General features: G+C 38.4%; 1 protein-coding gene across 1 annotated transcript in view; it reads right to left on the bottom strand.

Annotated features, from left to right (window-relative positions):
- The window catches only part of FAM171B (family with sequence similarity 171 member B), a 33907-nt gene that overhangs the window by 10489 nt on the left and 4630 nt on the right, over nucleotides 1-18788 (bottom strand). Inside the window, exons 2-4 of the mRNA XM_056496804.1 lie at nucleotides 2039-2272; nucleotides 1247-1339; nucleotides 794-949 (exon numbers count right to left, since the gene is read on the bottom strand). Coding sequence (XP_056352779.1) covers nucleotides 794-949; nucleotides 1247-1339; nucleotides 2039-2272 — 483 coding nt within the window. The remainder of the gene's footprint in view (nucleotides 1-793; nucleotides 950-1246; nucleotides 1340-2038; nucleotides 2273-18788) is intronic.

Below are 18788 nucleotides of genomic sequence, written 5' to 3'. Positions count from 1 at the left end.
TCCTGCACCATGATGAATTTAAGAGCCTCACGGCTTCAGATCCCCTGGGAATAGAAAGAAAAGAACAAAAGAAAGATGGAACTGCACACAGTACAACTACCAGATGCAAATTAAGACTTACTTATGCAAATTAAAAAACTATCTGATAGAATGACAAATACTAAAAATCTAATGTTATAAGAGCAGAGTTACAACCCAGGAAGCCACTTAGTGCTTCTCCAGTGAAACACATGCACAGAAAACATTGTTACAACCGTGCTCTGTACTCACAGGGACCACTTGGTCCCAAATTTACCCAGATGACTGTGAGCCAAGCAAAGGTTCCATGCAATCTTTGTGCTGGTTGTAAGGCCCTAGAACCAGTGAAAATGCACAAACTCCACAGCTGAAGTTAATTGCTCATGGTTCACTGATTGCTTTCACGTACTTTACAGTCTGGCTCTAACTGCATTTTTAAGGTTTTTTTACTAAACCAATTCCACAATCTCATGAAATCCTGAACATACATACATATACGTATATAAAAATGTAAAAAGCAGACTCTGAAGTTGTAATTCAGTGCAGCAAGATATGTTCTCATAGTGCATGGACCAAAATAGAGTAACACTGATTACTCACCTAATGTGTTTATAGCTTACTCCTGTGGAACAAAACTTTCTGATCTAATACAATGGAAGCAGGTTTCAGGCCCTCTTAAATGAAGCATATGTTTTTCTGAAACACTGTGCACTCATATGCATTATAATATTATAATCTTCCTTGGTAAGAATTCCTAACCATCATATTCACATACCTGATTTATTTAGAATAATTCCTGTTATTTGGAGAAAGCTGTCCACTTTCAAAAGTTGCTCTGGCACTGTCAGATAGGCTGTAACATTTGCAATATGATTTGTTGGAAGCTTTAGTAAAGATTTTGGAAACTGAACACTCGGCTGAGATTTGGCATCTGTAAAAGAGTAGTATTTTGTCTTAGCCACAATAAAACAGACAAACAGTGGTTTTATTGCCCTTCAGAAATCCACTTAGCATAACAACTTGTTTTCACCCATTTATCATCCATGATTTGTGTATTTTCAGTCTAGCACTTGTCACAGCCCCTCGTACAGCTACATAATTAACAGAAAATCTGGTTTTAAGTAGACAGGTATTATATGAGAATAAGATGATGCTTAATTTTCTTTCCATGTAGATACAGATGGCTATCACCAAGTGTTTAGTTACAGTCTGCATACACAGAACTTACCAGACAGTTTTCCAGTAATTAAGACAGTATCTTCAAACAGCCATATATTAGCTTGACTTTGTGGGAATAATGAGAGCGTCACCAACGAGTATACTGTGGAAAATGACAATATCTGTTACACTGTGCAACCAAAAACAAATCCTCTAAGGTCTCCAAATCTAAAGAACTATTGAACAGAGCAGTTAATAAATGAGAGAGCATATAAAGACTAAATAAACCTGTTATCCAGAGCAGCAATTTTAGTGTTTAGGCAGAAAGACCTCTGTTGAATGTTTGCTACTGTTTTATACCTTCTATAGATAAAAAAGTGACTAAAATTCTTAAAAGTCTCTTTTTTAAAAAAAAAATCACGTGCCTTTTTAAGAGCATGCAGTAGTTAAACAAGAAAACCTGTGAGGAAACACTGCTGAAGTGGAGCTGCAACAAGTTATACCCTGTCTTACAGGACAAAAAGCATTGGCACTCCAAGAATCACTCAGGTCAACAGGATTTTTGTGAGAACACATTAACAGCTCTTTGCTAACTCTAGGCAAAAATTTCTTAGAAATTCACTGCATGTCACAACATAACCCACTTAGATTTTAAAAGGTATATTTTCTGGTTTAGTGTAATCAGAATTTTGACAAGTTTAACAGACCATTCACCCTTAGATCTGCACTGACAGACACCACCTCCCTTGACTGACTTCACCGAGTTGTGTTCAGCTGACAGCAGCTACCCAGACAGCTTAGGAGAGAAATTTAATTACTGCTAGATACAGTTTAATAATAGGACTGTAAGACGCTTACGTACTTGGCATTCTCGCAGTCTTCCAAGGCAAAGGTGTCAGCAGGTAGCCATCCTTGTATGAGACAATAGTTAAGCTTAATCCTAATTTGTAGGGGATTTTTATTAACACTGCCCCATTGTTTCCAGTAAGAGTAGAATTTGTCAGGGTGTAGTTAACAAACACCTCTACCACCGCTTGTGGCAGGTACTGGTGACTGATGATGTCATTTACTTGAACTTTTAATGTAAAAACAGAACCTATGGACAAAAAGAAAAGCAGGAAGTCATGATAATGCATCACAACTAAGGAGCATAATTTTGTAAAGAAGTCCTGGAGTTGAGATCTTTGCTATTCATCCACTGCACTGTGGATTTCTATCCCTGGCCAAAGCCAGGGGTAACCAAGCAATTATATACACCAGAGAAGGGGGAAACAAAAACCTTAAGATGGGGCACAAAGATGTCAAAAAATATCTAACTCAGCAAATGTAATTACTAACCAGTTAAAGAAAAAACAAAATAAAAATAAAAAACAACAACCAAAAAAAACCATTCAAAACCAAATTACAAAGAATCTTTCCCTTTTTGTTTAAGCTTGGAGAATGCATTTGTGACAACATGAGGTTTACTGTGCTCTGCAATATCACACTGATAATACAGATGGTCTTGTTATCCAGCCCTTGGCTTGGCACACACATTTCACGATGCACCTTGAGTTTGTAAGGGCAGAGAACCTGATGTCTACAGACAGTGGGACAAGGCATTTACATTTACATGTGTAACATTATTATAAAACAACCAAATGCATCCAGACACTATTTTAAGCTACCATCTCTCACCAGACTTGCACTGGGCTACTTTTCACCTTCCTACATTGTGACTTCTAAACAGTATTTCTCTAATTAGAGGATCTGATCCTTCGTACCATACCCAGTGTCTTGCAGAAATCATAATTACAGTGACTAATAAGTATGTTGAAAAGGATAAATCCACTTGAACAACAGTCTCAAGGTGCTTTGAATTACATTCAGTTTCTCTCCACCCTGATGGCAAATAAACTTAGTCTTTCCACTGTATGTGAAAAGGAACAGAATTCCACATTTTTTCCAGAAAAAAGTTAATTTGTTGTTAGAAATTAACATATCTATAGATCACTTTTAAAAATATTTTAAATAACAAACTTTCCAGTATTTTGGTAACAAATATACTACTATTCAATATCACTGCACTGCTTTGGATCCTAATACTTTCAAATACATTCATCATGAATATGCATTTCTATTTAGGTCAAATGTCAAGTTAAGTTATTTGAAATGTATCTACCCAAAATCATACTCCAATTTCATTATGTTATCCCCACTATAACTGAGATTGACATTGCACCAAGAGATTACTGCCACTGACCTTGATTTAAATGAACAGGTCTTGAGGAGCTCAGTGCAATCCATCAAAAAACCCCAGTATGTAGTGGAGATGCCCTCCAAGTTGGGCCTCTCTGAAATAAGTATTTATTTAGATCTATAGTATGCATGGAGCATATTGTGCATTCCTGCAAAAAATGACCTGCACACAACAAAAGCTACACTGCCCTCATTTATTACTGTGTACCATATACACAGTCAAAACTTAGCAGCTGTGCCAGATTGATTCTGTGTAATGTTATACAAAAATCTACATCCCCTTGAGCAAATTGATACATATTTTCAGAAAAATTAAAAAAAAAGAAAAAAAAAAAAGAAAAAGAGAAAAAAACAATGGCACTCAAATGTATTTGACAGAATTAAATAGAAAATGCACAATAATCTTGAAACAATGTAACCTGGGGCTCTTTTTCCTTATGTAAGATATTTCAAGAATAAAATTACTTTAAATTACTGTGCTAGAGGGGTTTTAAATCATGTAATAATGGAGGGAAAAAATTATGTCATGTCAGCAAATTACAGACTCCAAACAGCTCCTCCAGGCATTGATCCAGTTACACAGATACTAGCATCATTCCAGGGGCTGCCAAAACTTGAAAAACAGGTCATTTGCCCCTAGCCAATGACTACAGAGGAGAGAAAACAGGCTGTGTACAATATTATTTATCCAGAAATCATTTGGAAGTCAGGAGTCTATAATGAAATTGTATTTAAAATTAAGAAATAAAGTGGTACAGAATTCAAGGACAGTAAGAAGGAATACCAGAAATGCCTGTTATAAACTGGTATTTTAACAGCTGGAATCGAGCTAGGAGAAAAAGAGCCTAATTTTAACAGCTGAAATAAGTAATAAAAAATTAAAACCTAAAATGTACTCAACAAGACACATTCTTTCAATCATCTCCTACTTTTAATGAGTATTTTCCGTTTCCTCCTGACAAAAAGCCTAACAAGAAAACACAGGAGTGAGGGAAAATGCCACAGCCCTCCTCCAGCTGTTGGTAAATTCAAAGGTTGTTCTCTGAAAAACTATTTATTCCTCTCATCTCCTTCAGTTGCAGCCATACTAATCCCAACTTTCTTAGAACCTTTGGGTCCAAAAAAAAATTTTTAAGAAGACTGTAATGCTGTAGAAAGCTGTGCTATTTTCACTCTCTCACAGTGAACTGAAGAATGTTATTGGCTGTTTTTAATCATGCTGAACTTTGATTACTTCCTCCTCTTACAGGTAGAGAAATTGCCACAGCACTTCCCAAAAGTGATATTCTGCCTGAAATGTGGACTGAAATCCTGGGGGGCTGCTGAGACAAAGCTCTCCAGTGGCAGCTCTGGAAGAGAGTCCCCACCTATTGCATTTATCCTCACACGCAGCACCACTTCATATTGCATTTTATTTTTTATTTTCTTTTCTGCTACAGTTGGGATTAAAAGCTCAAGAGATGGAGTTTCATGTTTGGACTTAGATGTTTATTAATTTTTATTTATGTGACAGTAAGTGCTACAACACTTCTAGTTAATAAGCTAAAAATAGTGAAAGGGTGATATATTTTTTTCTTTACAAGGCTTTTTTAAACCTAAGCTGTTTAATTAAGAATTAACACCTAAATTATTTTTACTTTTGACCCAATGACTAAACACCCGTGACCTGTAATGCAGAATTTTCTATCCAATTAAACAAGATCCTGTCTAGACTCATGAAGAAGAAGGTGAAGAAGAAAGAAACCTCTGCCCCAAAACTTCTATTTTTCTCTCTATATATTGTTATATTTTAAAACCTTAAATTCTAAATTTTCCACCATGTGATATTACACACTTCTATTCAAACTACACTGATCTTAGTTCTACTATTCAATTTTGGAAGCATTCTCCAAGGCTTCAGGTCAAAAGCAGTGCTTTCCTGAGGGTCAGTGCTTGTCAGCACAGAAAGTTTGACATTCTCAGCATCCAGGGTTCCAACACCCACCTGTGTGACTGCCACACACAGGCAGCAGCCACTGCAGTGAGGAGTGTTCACTTCATGGCCCTCAATACCCAGACACAGATTAAAGGAGACTCAAGCCCTGCTCTCAGTGCCTTTGGCCTTATCTTTTGTGCTAACAAAGAGTCCTCCTGACAAGAGGGAGTTGTGTCCCGCCTACACTTGGATTCGCTAATATCAGCTAGAACATACTCTGCCAACAAGTCACTTTAATGCAATGGTTTTGGAGAGACTTTTAAAATAAATTATTCTTTGCACTCCTTAACAGTAATGGCACAGGAGTCATGAGGACACATCATTCTGCCTCTATCCAAATGCTTGTGAAATTATAACATGTTAAAAATCCAGGTGAAAAAAAGCCAGAATCCAACAGTAACAATTTTCCACTCACACAGCCATGTTCACCACAGTTTTGCAGACCAGTTGCTGCAGCCTAGTTAAAAGCAGGATATTCCCAGGGCCCCAGAGCTCAGACTTTGTATGCAGTTCTGGTCCTACAGCACCGATCATTTCTTTCCAACCTTGACATCCCCTGACCAGCTCCCTCCTCAAACCAATCCCCTCACAAGCCTCACATCCATTTAATGTGCAAATTTATCACAAATTTAACAGCATTCAGTTATTAACAATGTCACACTAACATCCAAGACACCTAATTTGCAAAGAAAATATTGCCTTTCTTTTTCTTTCTATAAATATCTTAATTTACAAGCCTTTAAGGACAACTTTAAGTCTCAACTATGATGAAAACTGCAGCAGGATATTTAAATCACAATAAAATATGCTGAAAAAACCCAATTCAGATAAAAATAATGAACGGTTGGTTCGCTTTTTAACAAAAAGCTGAAAACTTAAACAATGGATGAACCTTGTGTTTTTTTCTGACATGTGCCAAACACAAGTGGGTCAGCTGTATCTCTGTATTAAACAGATTTGACAGAACTCCTACAATTAGAAGGAAGAACTCAGTCCTTGCTAATTTGATTTGTGCTGCCTCAGAGGAAGGGATTCCTCTCTTGGCAGATCCACTGGAAATGCCAGCTCCTACAGCATTAAAATGTTTCTGATAAATGTTCATACAAATGCAGCAGTAATTCAGCCAAAGGGAAACAAGGCCTTCTACCACATTTAGCTAATTCAGAAGTGTCCTGGTCAGTAAAATTGATGACAACTCATTTCTTTGAGAAAAAACTATCTAATGCCTGGAATATGGCTTCACGTCACTGTCCTAACTCAGAAATCATATCATAGAATTAAGACAAAGAGCTGCTCGGAATTGCAAGCTGGGTTCAAATGTAATGGTGCAAAAAAAATCTCAATTACGGTCCATGAAATTTGTTCTTAATTCTGCAGACAAGCATGTCATCTGGTTACCATTTATGTGGGATTTAATTACCATGGTCAAGGCCAGAGCCCTCACAGGCACCAATATGTTCCAAACTCCACACAGCATTAACTGAGACACAGTGGTGAAAACACACCAGGAAGAATTCCTACACATTCTGTAACCCAACCCTTAGTCCCTTTCCCTATTTATCACCAAGTTCCTATAGCCAGAGGTTCTGCCCCTGGAAGGAGGCAGTTACTCTTCTCAAACCCAGATAACTACCCAGTTAAGCAATTATCTTATGGGATGAACAGTAACTACAATCAAATTATTCATTAGTTCCTTCCTTCAGAGACTCCTCTCACCCTTGCCCAGAGATGTTCAAACCCATGCCAGAAAAGGCACACACTGATATGAGTTCTATGGCAAGTGACTGCACCAGGCAGAGAAAACCAGGGCTGTGCCATTTCCTTGGTCTTAGCTGACTGAACAACCCTTTTCCCATCTTTTACATTCATAGAACACCATATTTTTTGGCTTAACACAATTAGTGATATGAAAGGTGCACTGATGTGTAAAGAAAAAATGTGTAATAAGAATAAGGGGTTTTACTATCCATCCAATATTGCAATGGGTATTGCCATGTGGGTGGAAATCAATGAAACACATATTCTAGACAGCCAAAACACATCTGGCTTCAGTACAAAAAGGTCATACAAAAGCCAACCTCCTGCCCACAAAAACCAATCATTACTTCTTAAAATTTCCCTAAACCTACAGTAATAGCAGTGACAAACTGCAAAAGCATAGACTGAAAAAGTAAGAGCCCCCTTCAGTTCATTGAAATTCCACGTACATGTGGGGGTGATTTAGTGCAGGGCCAAGCCCCCCTCCCCACAGGGCACCATCCATCTGTGGGTACCTTTGTTCTGGAGTGAGGTACAAAGCACTGACACAGGACTGAGCTTTCTGCCTTGCACAGTGCATTAAAATGACATAATAGGTGACCCCTAAACTCCCATAACTATTTTATGGGTGTATTGTGGGAGTTATTGTCAGGCACTGGGGTGAGCTCTCTGGCTGGTTTTCAATTATGCTTCTCGTAGCTATCAAATAGCCTGCAAATCTAATTAATAACCTCTATAGACAAATGTAGGCTTCATTTGTTAGCTATCAGGGTTCTTTATCCTGTCATACTCCATGCAGTAATTTATAGACCCTAGTACAAATGGGCATATACATGTATAAAGATCTTTCTAACTCTACACAAATCATTCTATCTATTCCAAATTGGTATCAGAATTTCTCATTTAGAAACTAATTATGCGGTTCTTTATAAGGATGTTTTATATTCTGCTCGTCTGATTTAAAACAGTAGCAGAAAATAAATAGCAGAACATTATTTTTCCTCTCTAAAATGGAACAGGAACACTGCTAAAATCAAAAAATACACTGCAAGTGTTTTGGTCTGTGCAATTTTAACTTTGTCTTTATTAATTAGTTGTAATTACAATCTGCATATTTCATTTTTAACAACTTATGACTGAACTGAGAAGCAAAGGAGCTCACATTGTTCACAGAAGGTCTGAGAAAATTCAGCAAATACCTAACCAGCTGTAAAAATCAATTCTTCAGGAAAAGAGAACCTTAGATTTAGATAAAAACAACACATGCTTAGGACAATAAATGCAGTCATTCCACCTGGCTGCAAAGGGAAAATACTTGAAAGTTGACAACTGCTGACAGTCTCCCTCTTGCACTTAGCAGGAGGCTAAGTTTGGACCACCCCTCTCCAGAATCACTCTGGGAGTTAAAACTTTCCAGCCAGGGACTCAACACTAACCCCAAAGTGATGAGTAAAGAACAAGGGTACATAAGGACAGACACAGACAGCAGCAATTGCTAAAAATTGCCTTATTTAGGATGATCTTTAGGCAAGTGGCAGCATCATAGCTCTAATTTTAAAGCAAGTACAGGCTGCTCCTTGAAATGCCCTTTGGAGAAAAGATATTGATGTTTTACTGCTCTGTGTCAGGGGTGCTGGTCACTACTGTTCAACTACAGATACTTAACAGAAAACTGCTTTTAGACAATACAGGTACCATAAAAGATACTGTAAAATCTATTTTTTTTAAAACAAACTGAAGCACAGAGCTGATCAGCATTTGCTGCATTTGTATACAGCCAATGCACATAATCCATACTGTATAGTTCTGTAGCTCTGCACTCCCTGAAAATATTTTAATGCAAAATCAAACATTAGGATGGATATTTAAGAGAAGAGCTTTGGCAAACCCCTTTGCAGTGACACAGAACACATTACCAATTTCCAAGGACAAAGCAGCAAAACAGGGAAAGTAGGACACCACAGTATTCCCATATTTCTGGCCAACCAATTTCCACAGAAGGAATCTACAAAATTTCAATTATGAGGGAGCTAAAGGTAGGTCCTGGGGGGAACAGGCAGTCCCTCTTACACAGAGAAAGGCTGTTACAGTCATTTTTACTGTAGGAGGCAATTTAACCCAATCTAGTCAGATCTAGGAGCTTCCACCAAGCTCATGTCTCACAGTCAAGAAAAAGTGTAAAAGATCAGAAATAAAAAAATAATTAGCACACTGTTGCCTAAGCTTTGTCACACATCAGGCTACTCAAGTGAGCTTTGCTAGAAAAAAATCCAATTATATTCTAACTCTGAGAGTATTTCAAAGAAATTATTTTATATTTGCTTCAAATAATGCTTTATTTCAGATACAGAGAACCACTTCCTTATTTTACCAGCACAGCTGTGATAGGCACATGCAGACTACAAAGCCAGAATTGTCAGGCAGCTGTACATGGGTTAAGAGGAAATTATTTACATACATGCATCATTTCAGCACACACTACAGTATTCAGGTGACCCTCCCACCTTATTGGGAAAATTAGAAACAGAGCACAAGAACACCCTTTATACACTCTTCTGACTCCTCAGTGCCACTTCAAGGAGGGGCTGAATCTCTTGATATTTTTGCTCTTAAGAGCTGAACAAAACAATGCAGGAAGAGATGTAAACTCAACAGTTTGCTGTCATCTCAAACAAAAATAAATCTGCTTTCTGCTCATTCACTGTGCTCTGAAAACTCCCCTTCCCACTTCCCATTTCCCCTTGCCTTTCATAGTGTCCTATCTCTGGCAGAGCTCTGCTCAGTCTCCTTCCTCCCATAATTCTATCCAGCCTGGAGTAATCTCTGTGATGAGGTGTCCCTGTAATATTAGCCAGTGAGATCACTGATTATGAAAAAAGACTAGTACTTTTCTAAAGATGAGGTTTTCTGCAAGCCTCACACTAAAAGAGAGAGGTGAATTTATTACATGAAATTAAATGCATTGAATCAAACTCATCAGGATGAGCACTTTAAAGGGACACTTCTAATCTAGCAGAATGAAAAACTGCCAGGGATTTGCCTCTGGGAAATTAGCATGATCCAGAGAAAACTTCAAGGTTCTAAGTAAATTACTAGGTCAAAGACTAATTATTCATTTCGTTCCAAACAGACCTCAAATGCAGTTTCATATTATAATGAAACTGGATCAGACAGTATGAAGAAGCTGACTGCCTACTGACATACTGGAGCAAGTATTATATATTTTACAGACAAGAACAAAGTCTTTTTCTCTTCTTAAAGGGATTTGATGGGAAACAAAGTAAATAAAGAAAGAAAAAAACCTAACACACCAATAGAATGTTTATCTCAGTCATACCTTGTCCATTTTTTCCCAGCAAAAGTATTTATAGATTTGACACCATTTTTTACATAGAATTAACACTGCATTTTACTGATGCTTTCACAAAAAAAAAGTTGTTAGTTACTTACTGACAACAATTTTGTTTCACTTCAGCAGAATAATTATTTTCTTTCACTTTAACAGAATAATTATTTTCCTTTTATACCAAAATATTTCAGAGGTTTATATTTTGTATGGAGTTGTGTGCATACATAAATACAAATCTTAAGCAAACAACCAGAGGAAAAGGAGATTTGCTTTTTTTGAAGAGGTAAAGAAAACAGCAAAACATTCTTAATAGAAATCTTGTTCTCAAGTATTTGTTGAAAATTATCAATTTATTCCTGATTAGCACTTAGGCACTGAAAGAATTTCCAAAGTAGTCAATAGGCATTAGGTCAGTGTAAACCAATAAACTGTTCTCTTCACAACTTTTGCTGTCAGTTCTTCCAAATTCAGAAGCAACTTAAAGGAAAGATGAAATTTAAACAGGCCCATATCCAACTCTGACAAACTTGAGCTGCCATATTTTGATGTGATATTTGCCCAGCATAAGGTAATTTTTCACACATGACAAAAACTTTAGACACTCCTAGTATTTCCCAACAGATATTAAATTCCTGCCATCTCATTCCATGACACACTTGTACAGGTACTGATTGCAGCACTACCTTGAGTTCACATTAAAAATAAAATAAAATTTTAAAAAAGACAAAACCCCCAGCACAAAACACAGACTTTTAATGCTTGAAGTTTTTTTATGGATTTGGTTTACTTTATAATCTGGATAGCCTCAGTATTCAAAATCTGTATGATTACATAGGCAAGTTATAGTTTTTTCAATTTGAAGATCTGCTGTACATATGAGAGGACAGATCTGGTGACTTAAAAAATATCTGATGGCTTAAAAATAGCCATTTTCTACAACCAGATGTGTTCTGCCATTAGAAGGGGTTCCATCCAAGGTCCCAAACTAGATGCATAAACAAACTGCATAAACATGATAATCAGCCCACAAATGTTGACAGCAACCAAATATTGACAAAATTAAGGTCCTGCAAAATCAATAAAATTAACCAGATGATCATAGGCTGTATCCCCAATGATTGCTGCTGCATAATCAATGAACACCTTCCTGGAATGATCCTGCTTGTAAGAAGTGCAGCAGAATGCCATCAGGCTAATCCATAAAGCTGCTAACCACTCACTCTCCTCTCCAGTGGGAACACACCCCCAAGCCCTTTGAAGTGTTCCTAGTAAGATATAAAAAATAGAAGAAAGATTCCCCTTTATATATTTTTATGGTCTACCTAAGCAAGAGCCATGAAATTCAGACAGGAAAGCAGCCATGAAGGTTAGATGGGATTTTTCCCCCTGTATTCCTTTAGCACTGCTTGGCATATATATGTCAGTTTGAAAATTCACTGGAATAATTTTAAGTGCATAGCATGTACTGCTGCAAGGTACTCATTTGCTAAGGAGCTGAAAGATGTTTTTTCACCATTAGATGCCTTCTTCACAAATTAAAATCAGACTGTGTCATCACCTGAGACAGAACATGAGAATTCACAGGACACAATAAACCTATGAGAATAAAAATTACCATAGCAACTTTGCATTTTGATTTGCTGCTATTTTGTTGAATCAGCCAGCCTGATTCTCAGAGCTGTGGTTACCATGGAAGACTGAAGCAGAAATTCACCTTCCTGGGGCAAGGCAGGCAGACAGACAGCAGACAAGATGAAATGCTGCAGTCTGCAGGGCTTCACTTATTTAGGAGTCATTTATTTTAAATATCATCTTCTGTAATTTGAGATAAGTGAGATAAATTATTAATACAGCAAGAATAAAATCTTAAATAAAACTTACCTTTCAAATTAAGATAAATTCACAAGTGAAAGAGATTAAAATGAGCAAGTAAATACTAGAAAGAGCTCCTGAAACCTAAAAAAATAAAACAGCTTTGCTCAGGCATTTCAGAGGCCATTATAAGGTTGTTTTTTTTTTTTTAATTTCAGTTTACTCACTGACTTAACCTGTAATGCTGCTCTTTTTTTTTTTTTTTTTTTTTTTTTTCTCTTTCAAATCACTGCCAGTATCATTTTACCTTGCATCAGAGTTGAGGGAATGAAAATATTAGAAATTCACACTTTGTTACAGAATATTGGGGGGGAAAGTACAAAGGAAAATATTATAAAATCTTCATAATACTTTATTTTAAATATAGGGTTTTTATATAAACCTCACAATATATTATACACCTTCAAGAAAAATGGGCAAGTGCCTATTAGAGGACAAGCCAACAACATGGATTTCCATCTCATGAACTTAACAATTAAACCTTCAGCATTTAAACAGCAAAAATAAATCAGTGAGCAGCAGCATCTTGACAAAATGTGACCATTTCTCATAAAGAATTTCTAATGATTTGTCAAACCTACCCTCCAACAGTCAATATACTTGGACAGAAAGAATATTCCAGTATTCTTGCAAAATGAATCATCTTTTTATTTTTATCCTAATGGGTCAGGCACAGAATTTGTCTTGTGGAACTCTTGGTGGTGACTTGTGAGTGAAATTAGCTGAAAAAAAAACCTGTGCTTTTTTAAATATACCCTTCATTTGACAGAAGAAGGGAAAGAAAAAAACACAGGAAAACAAAGTAGCACCTGTTCAAACATGACATTTAAAGCTGAGAAACCCTAAGACAGATAAGCATCCCCAGACTCTGTGGCACAATACACCCCACAAACCAGAAATTCAAACATCAGTGCACCTTACTCACTAACTGCAAAGGACAGCTACTGTTGCATTCAGAGATATTTTTCAATAACAACCTGTCACTACTCTTGTCTGAAAATACTTTGCTTCCCCTAAAGCTGTAAAATCTCATACCATTCCTTCAAAAAAGATATTTGCAATGCTACAGCAATGTCTGTCTCTCACCTGCAGGAAAAGATCCTCTAATCCCTTGGAAAAACACCAATGTATAAAGACATATATGGAGAAAATAAAATCTAAAGTTTGCAGGACAACATTTCCTAAGGGTAGCTCTGTACATGTGGAATAGGAATTTTTTATTGCAAGGGTTAGGAAATCCATATTGCAGCAATAAAGCAAGAGCATCCAACAAGTGACAGTCTCTTCCATACAGAAATTTTCATTAAAGTTGAGTTTAACAAAGTGAATGATTAAAAAAAAAAAAATAAATCACAAAACAACAAAGAATAAAACACCAGGTATTAGAAAAATGGTTGCAGATTCCTACTCATTTTAAGTAAGTCTTATTCCTCAGAGTTTCAAAAGGTTTAAAAGAACAGAAAGTCCTGTCAAGGCAGATCACAGGCTAAAGCAAAGCAATGGAGCCAGGACTGCAGCACAATAACCTCACTGCTCTGCATCCGTGGATGCCATCCAGGTCAGTGTCAGTGCTGGATGTGTTAATGACTCAGCCACTGCTGCTCAGTCATTACTGCCTGCCTACAGCTCATCACTAGAGGAAGGAAGGGCTCCAGGAGCCAGCTGAAGCCCCCAGCTGTGCTGTCTGCAGCACAAACACAACTTCTCCCTTCCCAGCAGGCAGCCCAAGTCCTGCAGGGAGTAATGGGAAAACAACTTAGCACCATGGAAACCTTTCTAGGATGAGGGAAATGGTTTTATTGACACCGAGGCTAAGAATGGGGCAGCAAACACTTCCTTCTTCCCCTCTAAAGACTCAAGATTCATTCTGCACCTCTGGGATTGTGGCAGCTGGACTGGGGGGGAAACAAATCCACTCAAATATTTCTGGGACAATCTGTTCCATGGAACACTGAAGAATCCAGCAGCCAGACTTGTTGAGGGACAGGTTTGCTCCACTGTGCTTAAGAAAAGATACCCAACAAAAACACAAGAGGGGGAGAAGGAACCTGACAACTAATTAAGAGGCAAACAGCCATGACAGATTATTTTGCCCAATGCTGCACCCAAGCTATGCAGGATCTCACAAATGTTTTGCTGGGTCTTGCTTCCACTGAATTTAATTAGAGGATTTTCTCAACATCAGTGGTCTGTAATCGAAAGAAACTCTCTACTGCAGCCCAGTGAGAGGGAGTTTTCTCCTTTGCTCCCAGAAACAATGGAATAAACTCCTGTGATATTTATCACGAGGCATAATTCATGTTATTAACAGTTTTTATTGTTCCAAACACAAGATCTATCAAAATCCTGCATTTACCCAGCATAAAACTACTAATTTCTCCTGTTCAGTCACTTAATGAAATGCTTCAAAACAGAGGAAAAATATTTTCCACAATTACATGAAAAGACTTTTTTAAAATTCCATTAGAGTCTGTAATAGGTTGAGAGGGCAAGCACATTTGCTTCATCCCAGCAAAATGGCCAATATTTTCAAATATCTTGACATCACTGACCTTCTCTCCAGTATAGCTCAGATTAGCAGGTAGAAATTATCAACCAGATTTTCTACCTCACAAAAAATAACTTCCATGAGAATGTTCCAATCAGTTTCATTTGGGAGTCTTGCTCATGGAGAGTCATTAATAATAAATAGATTTGGTGTTTTGCCAAGTTTCATAACCATGCTACACACTAGTATCTATTTCAGCAGACTGAGCCAACTGTGTGCATCATATTTATGAAACAGCCCAAATCTGCAGCAGAGGATGTAACTCCACTTTGTCCCGGCTTGCATGCATTAGGGGGAGGAACATAAAAGACATGAGCCTTGTTTAAGCTTGCAAAGGAAAGGCTTTGGGGGTCCAAAACAACAGCCTTCCCTCACCCAAACCTCCACCAAAAATAAAGAGCCAAGAGCTCTGTCGAGATGTGTGGCAGGGCAATGAAGGGCAACAGTCGCCAACTGGAGGGAAGGATCTGACTGGACTTGAGGGATTTGCTTTTCTCTCTAAGGATAAACAAACATGGGAATAGGGAGGTTCCCCAATCCTGAAGTCTTTCATGGCCTGACAGGAAAGAGCTCCCAGGTGAGTTCAGTGCCAGCCCTGCTTTAAGAATGCTCTTGATGGCCCCTCCAGCTTAAACACCCACCCAGTTCTAGATCCTCACTTACTCTCAAATCACAGGAAATAAAACCAACAAGCATCATCTTCCTTGGTTTATTTCAGCTGCTAATTTTAATACATTCAGCAAATCTGTCTGGAAGTTTTACCTGAAGTACACCATCCTATGATAATTTGGGGCTCACAGTCTGATGCAAATTCCATGCTTCATTATGGAAATAGTGTGAAAATATATACTTTATCTTGCATGGCCTTACACGATAGTTCTTGCAGTAAATGAAAACCACAATACCAATGAATCTGAAAGTAAAATCAATTTGAGTAATGAAAGGGCTGCTCAGACCTGAAACTAAAATAACGTACAACAAGAACCCTGAAAGCTACATGTACAGTCCAGTGGGAAAGTTCAAGTATTAACAACAGGTAAAAGATCACTGAGAAATAAAAAAAACAAAAGTATGTGAAATACAAAGAAAAAAAAACATTTCAGAAGAGGCAGATGAACTATTAAGGATCACACTGAAATAAACAAAAACACCTAAACAAACAATTCAACCACAGTCTGCTGGGGACAGTTGAAGTGGCTCTGAGATCCTCTCTATTCTTCTGTTTCATGACCTTCCAATGCACATGGCTCAATACATGCCTCTCTCAGAGATATAAGCATTGCATTGTGTTCAACACACCCAAAAGCCCCCAACATTCCCCTCCATAGCTGTCATGCAGCTTAACTTGCATAGCTGCCAGTGGTTCAGGTAAGACCCACACCAAAACCACCAGATTTTTCAAAATGGGACAAGGAAAAAATCACAAGTTAGAAGGACAAAATTGTTTTCTGCTTTCTTATCCATCACAAGATACAATTTATTTCATGTAATCTCAATGAGAGGCCACCTCTTGCCCCTTCCCTTGGTAGAACTGCAGTTTGTTAGGTATCTGGCACTATCAACAGTAAATGCAGAATGCTGGAGAAAGGGTCATGTGGAAGTCCAGCAGGAGGAACTGACCCTGCAACCCATCTCCTGCCTCATTTCCACATTGTGACAATTGTGCCCTGACTTCTTCCAGACAGCAGAGACTCTCTTTGAGTATGCATGATGAAGCCTAGTCAGGGAAGAGAAGGACAAGAAATTGAGGGGAAAGAATCAGGGCTGATGCCTGCCCTTGGTGAGACTCAGGGCCTTATGCACACACAGACAGGCAAGAACATCACTGCCAGGCCTATCCACCCCACAGATCCACAGATGGCTTCCAGCAGCTACATCAGACAAGGCCACACATCATCAGGGTGATGCAGTGCAAGTGCCATGAGCTGCAGACCTGTCACTGTGGTGTTTACAAGAATGCACAATGTGCTTACAGCCAGAGGGTCATTTGGAAAGTTTGGGCAGCTGGTCCAACTGAGATGACAGGAGACTTTCTTCACATCCTCTACAAACAACTGGCAGCTGCTTGTGAAGTTCACAGCACAAAGATTTTTTACTGGGCTGGTGCCACACTTTTGCCCTGCACTCTGGCTGAGAAGCTGTGTAAAAGTAAGTGGTGCTTTGGAGGGTCCTCCACACCCTTGTCCTTGTTGATGCTGATCTGGAGCAAGAACCTGTTCACACTAGAGTCCATGGGTTACACGCTGTACTGACAGGTGCAGATGTGAAAGGGAGATGTGGGGGGCTGTACCAGCACATGCTCTGTGCTGCAGGCTCAGAGTTTGGAAGGACTCCCTTTCCCAGGAACCCAGCTCTGCTGAATGGATCTGGAATGCCTATTCCAACTGGGTCCATGATGAGTGAAGTCTGCCCTACTAAACATCCTCCCCTCAAACATATGCAAGCAGGAAAAGTGTTCTCAAACCCCATGTTTTCTGCTACAACTGCTGCCAGAGAAGCAAGGCAAGAAATGTGACAGCTGCTTTGCAGCCTGCTGAATACAACTTCTTGCAGCCATGTGTGGAAGGTGACATTTCGGGAACATGCAGGAGCTGTGCTGAAACACTCCTGGCTAGCCAGGATAAGGCAGGAAGGACTGGACCTGGTGGTTTCAACCTACTGAACACAGAAGAGTGTTTGAAAGTAAACTGTAACTCTGATGTAACTCCGTTGGTTCAAGGAAAATGGTTGATCACAGAACCTGGGCGCTCCTACAGCACCCTAGATGCAAAACCTATGAATTAGGAATGAAACAGTATCAGGAGTAATAATGAGCACACATTTGCTCTGTCACATTGTGCCTCAAGTCCCCATTCATTACAGGATACAGGGATGTAAAAATATGCAACTTTCAAGACAACAAAGTAACCAGTGCTGTTTTGCAAAGTTTGACACACTAAGAATTAAGTTTGTTTTGAATAAACTTTCCTCTCAGATCTTTGCCTGTGTCTTCAAAGACTTAATCTACTGAGCTAGTTCACAGAGAAAGCATGCTACAGATCCCCAGTGACCCAGATAGCAGCTGCATTCCAAATTCTCAACCTGCCTTTTTCTCAGCCTGACAGTAATTCAGTGAATGTTTTTACATAGCAATTGGCCTTTGATGGTGTACCTTCTGCCACTAGACTGACAAGAGGCAAACTTTAGTAAAACAAATAAGGACTGCAAAAACTACCACCTTGCAATAGGTAACTTCCTGCCATCATTAATCCCTTGTTTCCTGCCACTCCTGACCATGTAACCATGAGTCCTGGTGCCAGGAATGCTAAAGCACATTGTCTCTCTCAGTTCTTTACAATGAAAGCTATGATCAATGCAAGTTTCATGAAATCAAGCTTTCTGAAGCATAGAGCATGAGGCTGTATAATGTATAACAGGCTTCAATGAAAGCAAGCTTTCAGCTCAGGAGAGGTGTTTTACTCTTTAGAACTCCTCAGCACCCGTGTGTTTATGCAAATTCTCTTCTTCAGGAAAAAAAAAGAAAAGAAAAAAAGTAGTATATATTTTTTTCATGTGTGCTTTATCATGAAAAACCCCAAACTCCTCTTTTTTTTTTTTTTTGTATTAGCAGCTAAGTGACCTATATCCCGGAACATGTGCATCTATGAACAAACCAGGACATGTCTAAGTATTTCATTTTTCTCACCTAGCTGAGGAGCCATTGTTGTAAATACCAGAGGCTGGGAATCCTGAGAAAAATGAACAGCAAATCAAAGGCCATTTTCTGAGCTTATTTCTATAGGTGGAGTTAGCTTTTGGCTGGGGTGTGCATGTAGCACTTCTAACTTGAAAATAAACCTTTTACCCTGACACCAGTTTTATTCCAGTATCTA

The sequence above is a fragment of the Oenanthe melanoleuca genome, chromosome 7 (assembly GCF_029582105.1).
Source record: "Oenanthe melanoleuca isolate GR-GAL-2019-014 chromosome 7, OMel1.0, whole genome shotgun sequence".
Lineage (NCBI taxonomy): Eukaryota > Metazoa > Chordata > Aves > Passeriformes > Muscicapidae > Oenanthe > Oenanthe melanoleuca.
Note: the sequence above shows the minus strand (reverse complement) of the source record. Positions and strands in the feature narration are given on the sequence as shown.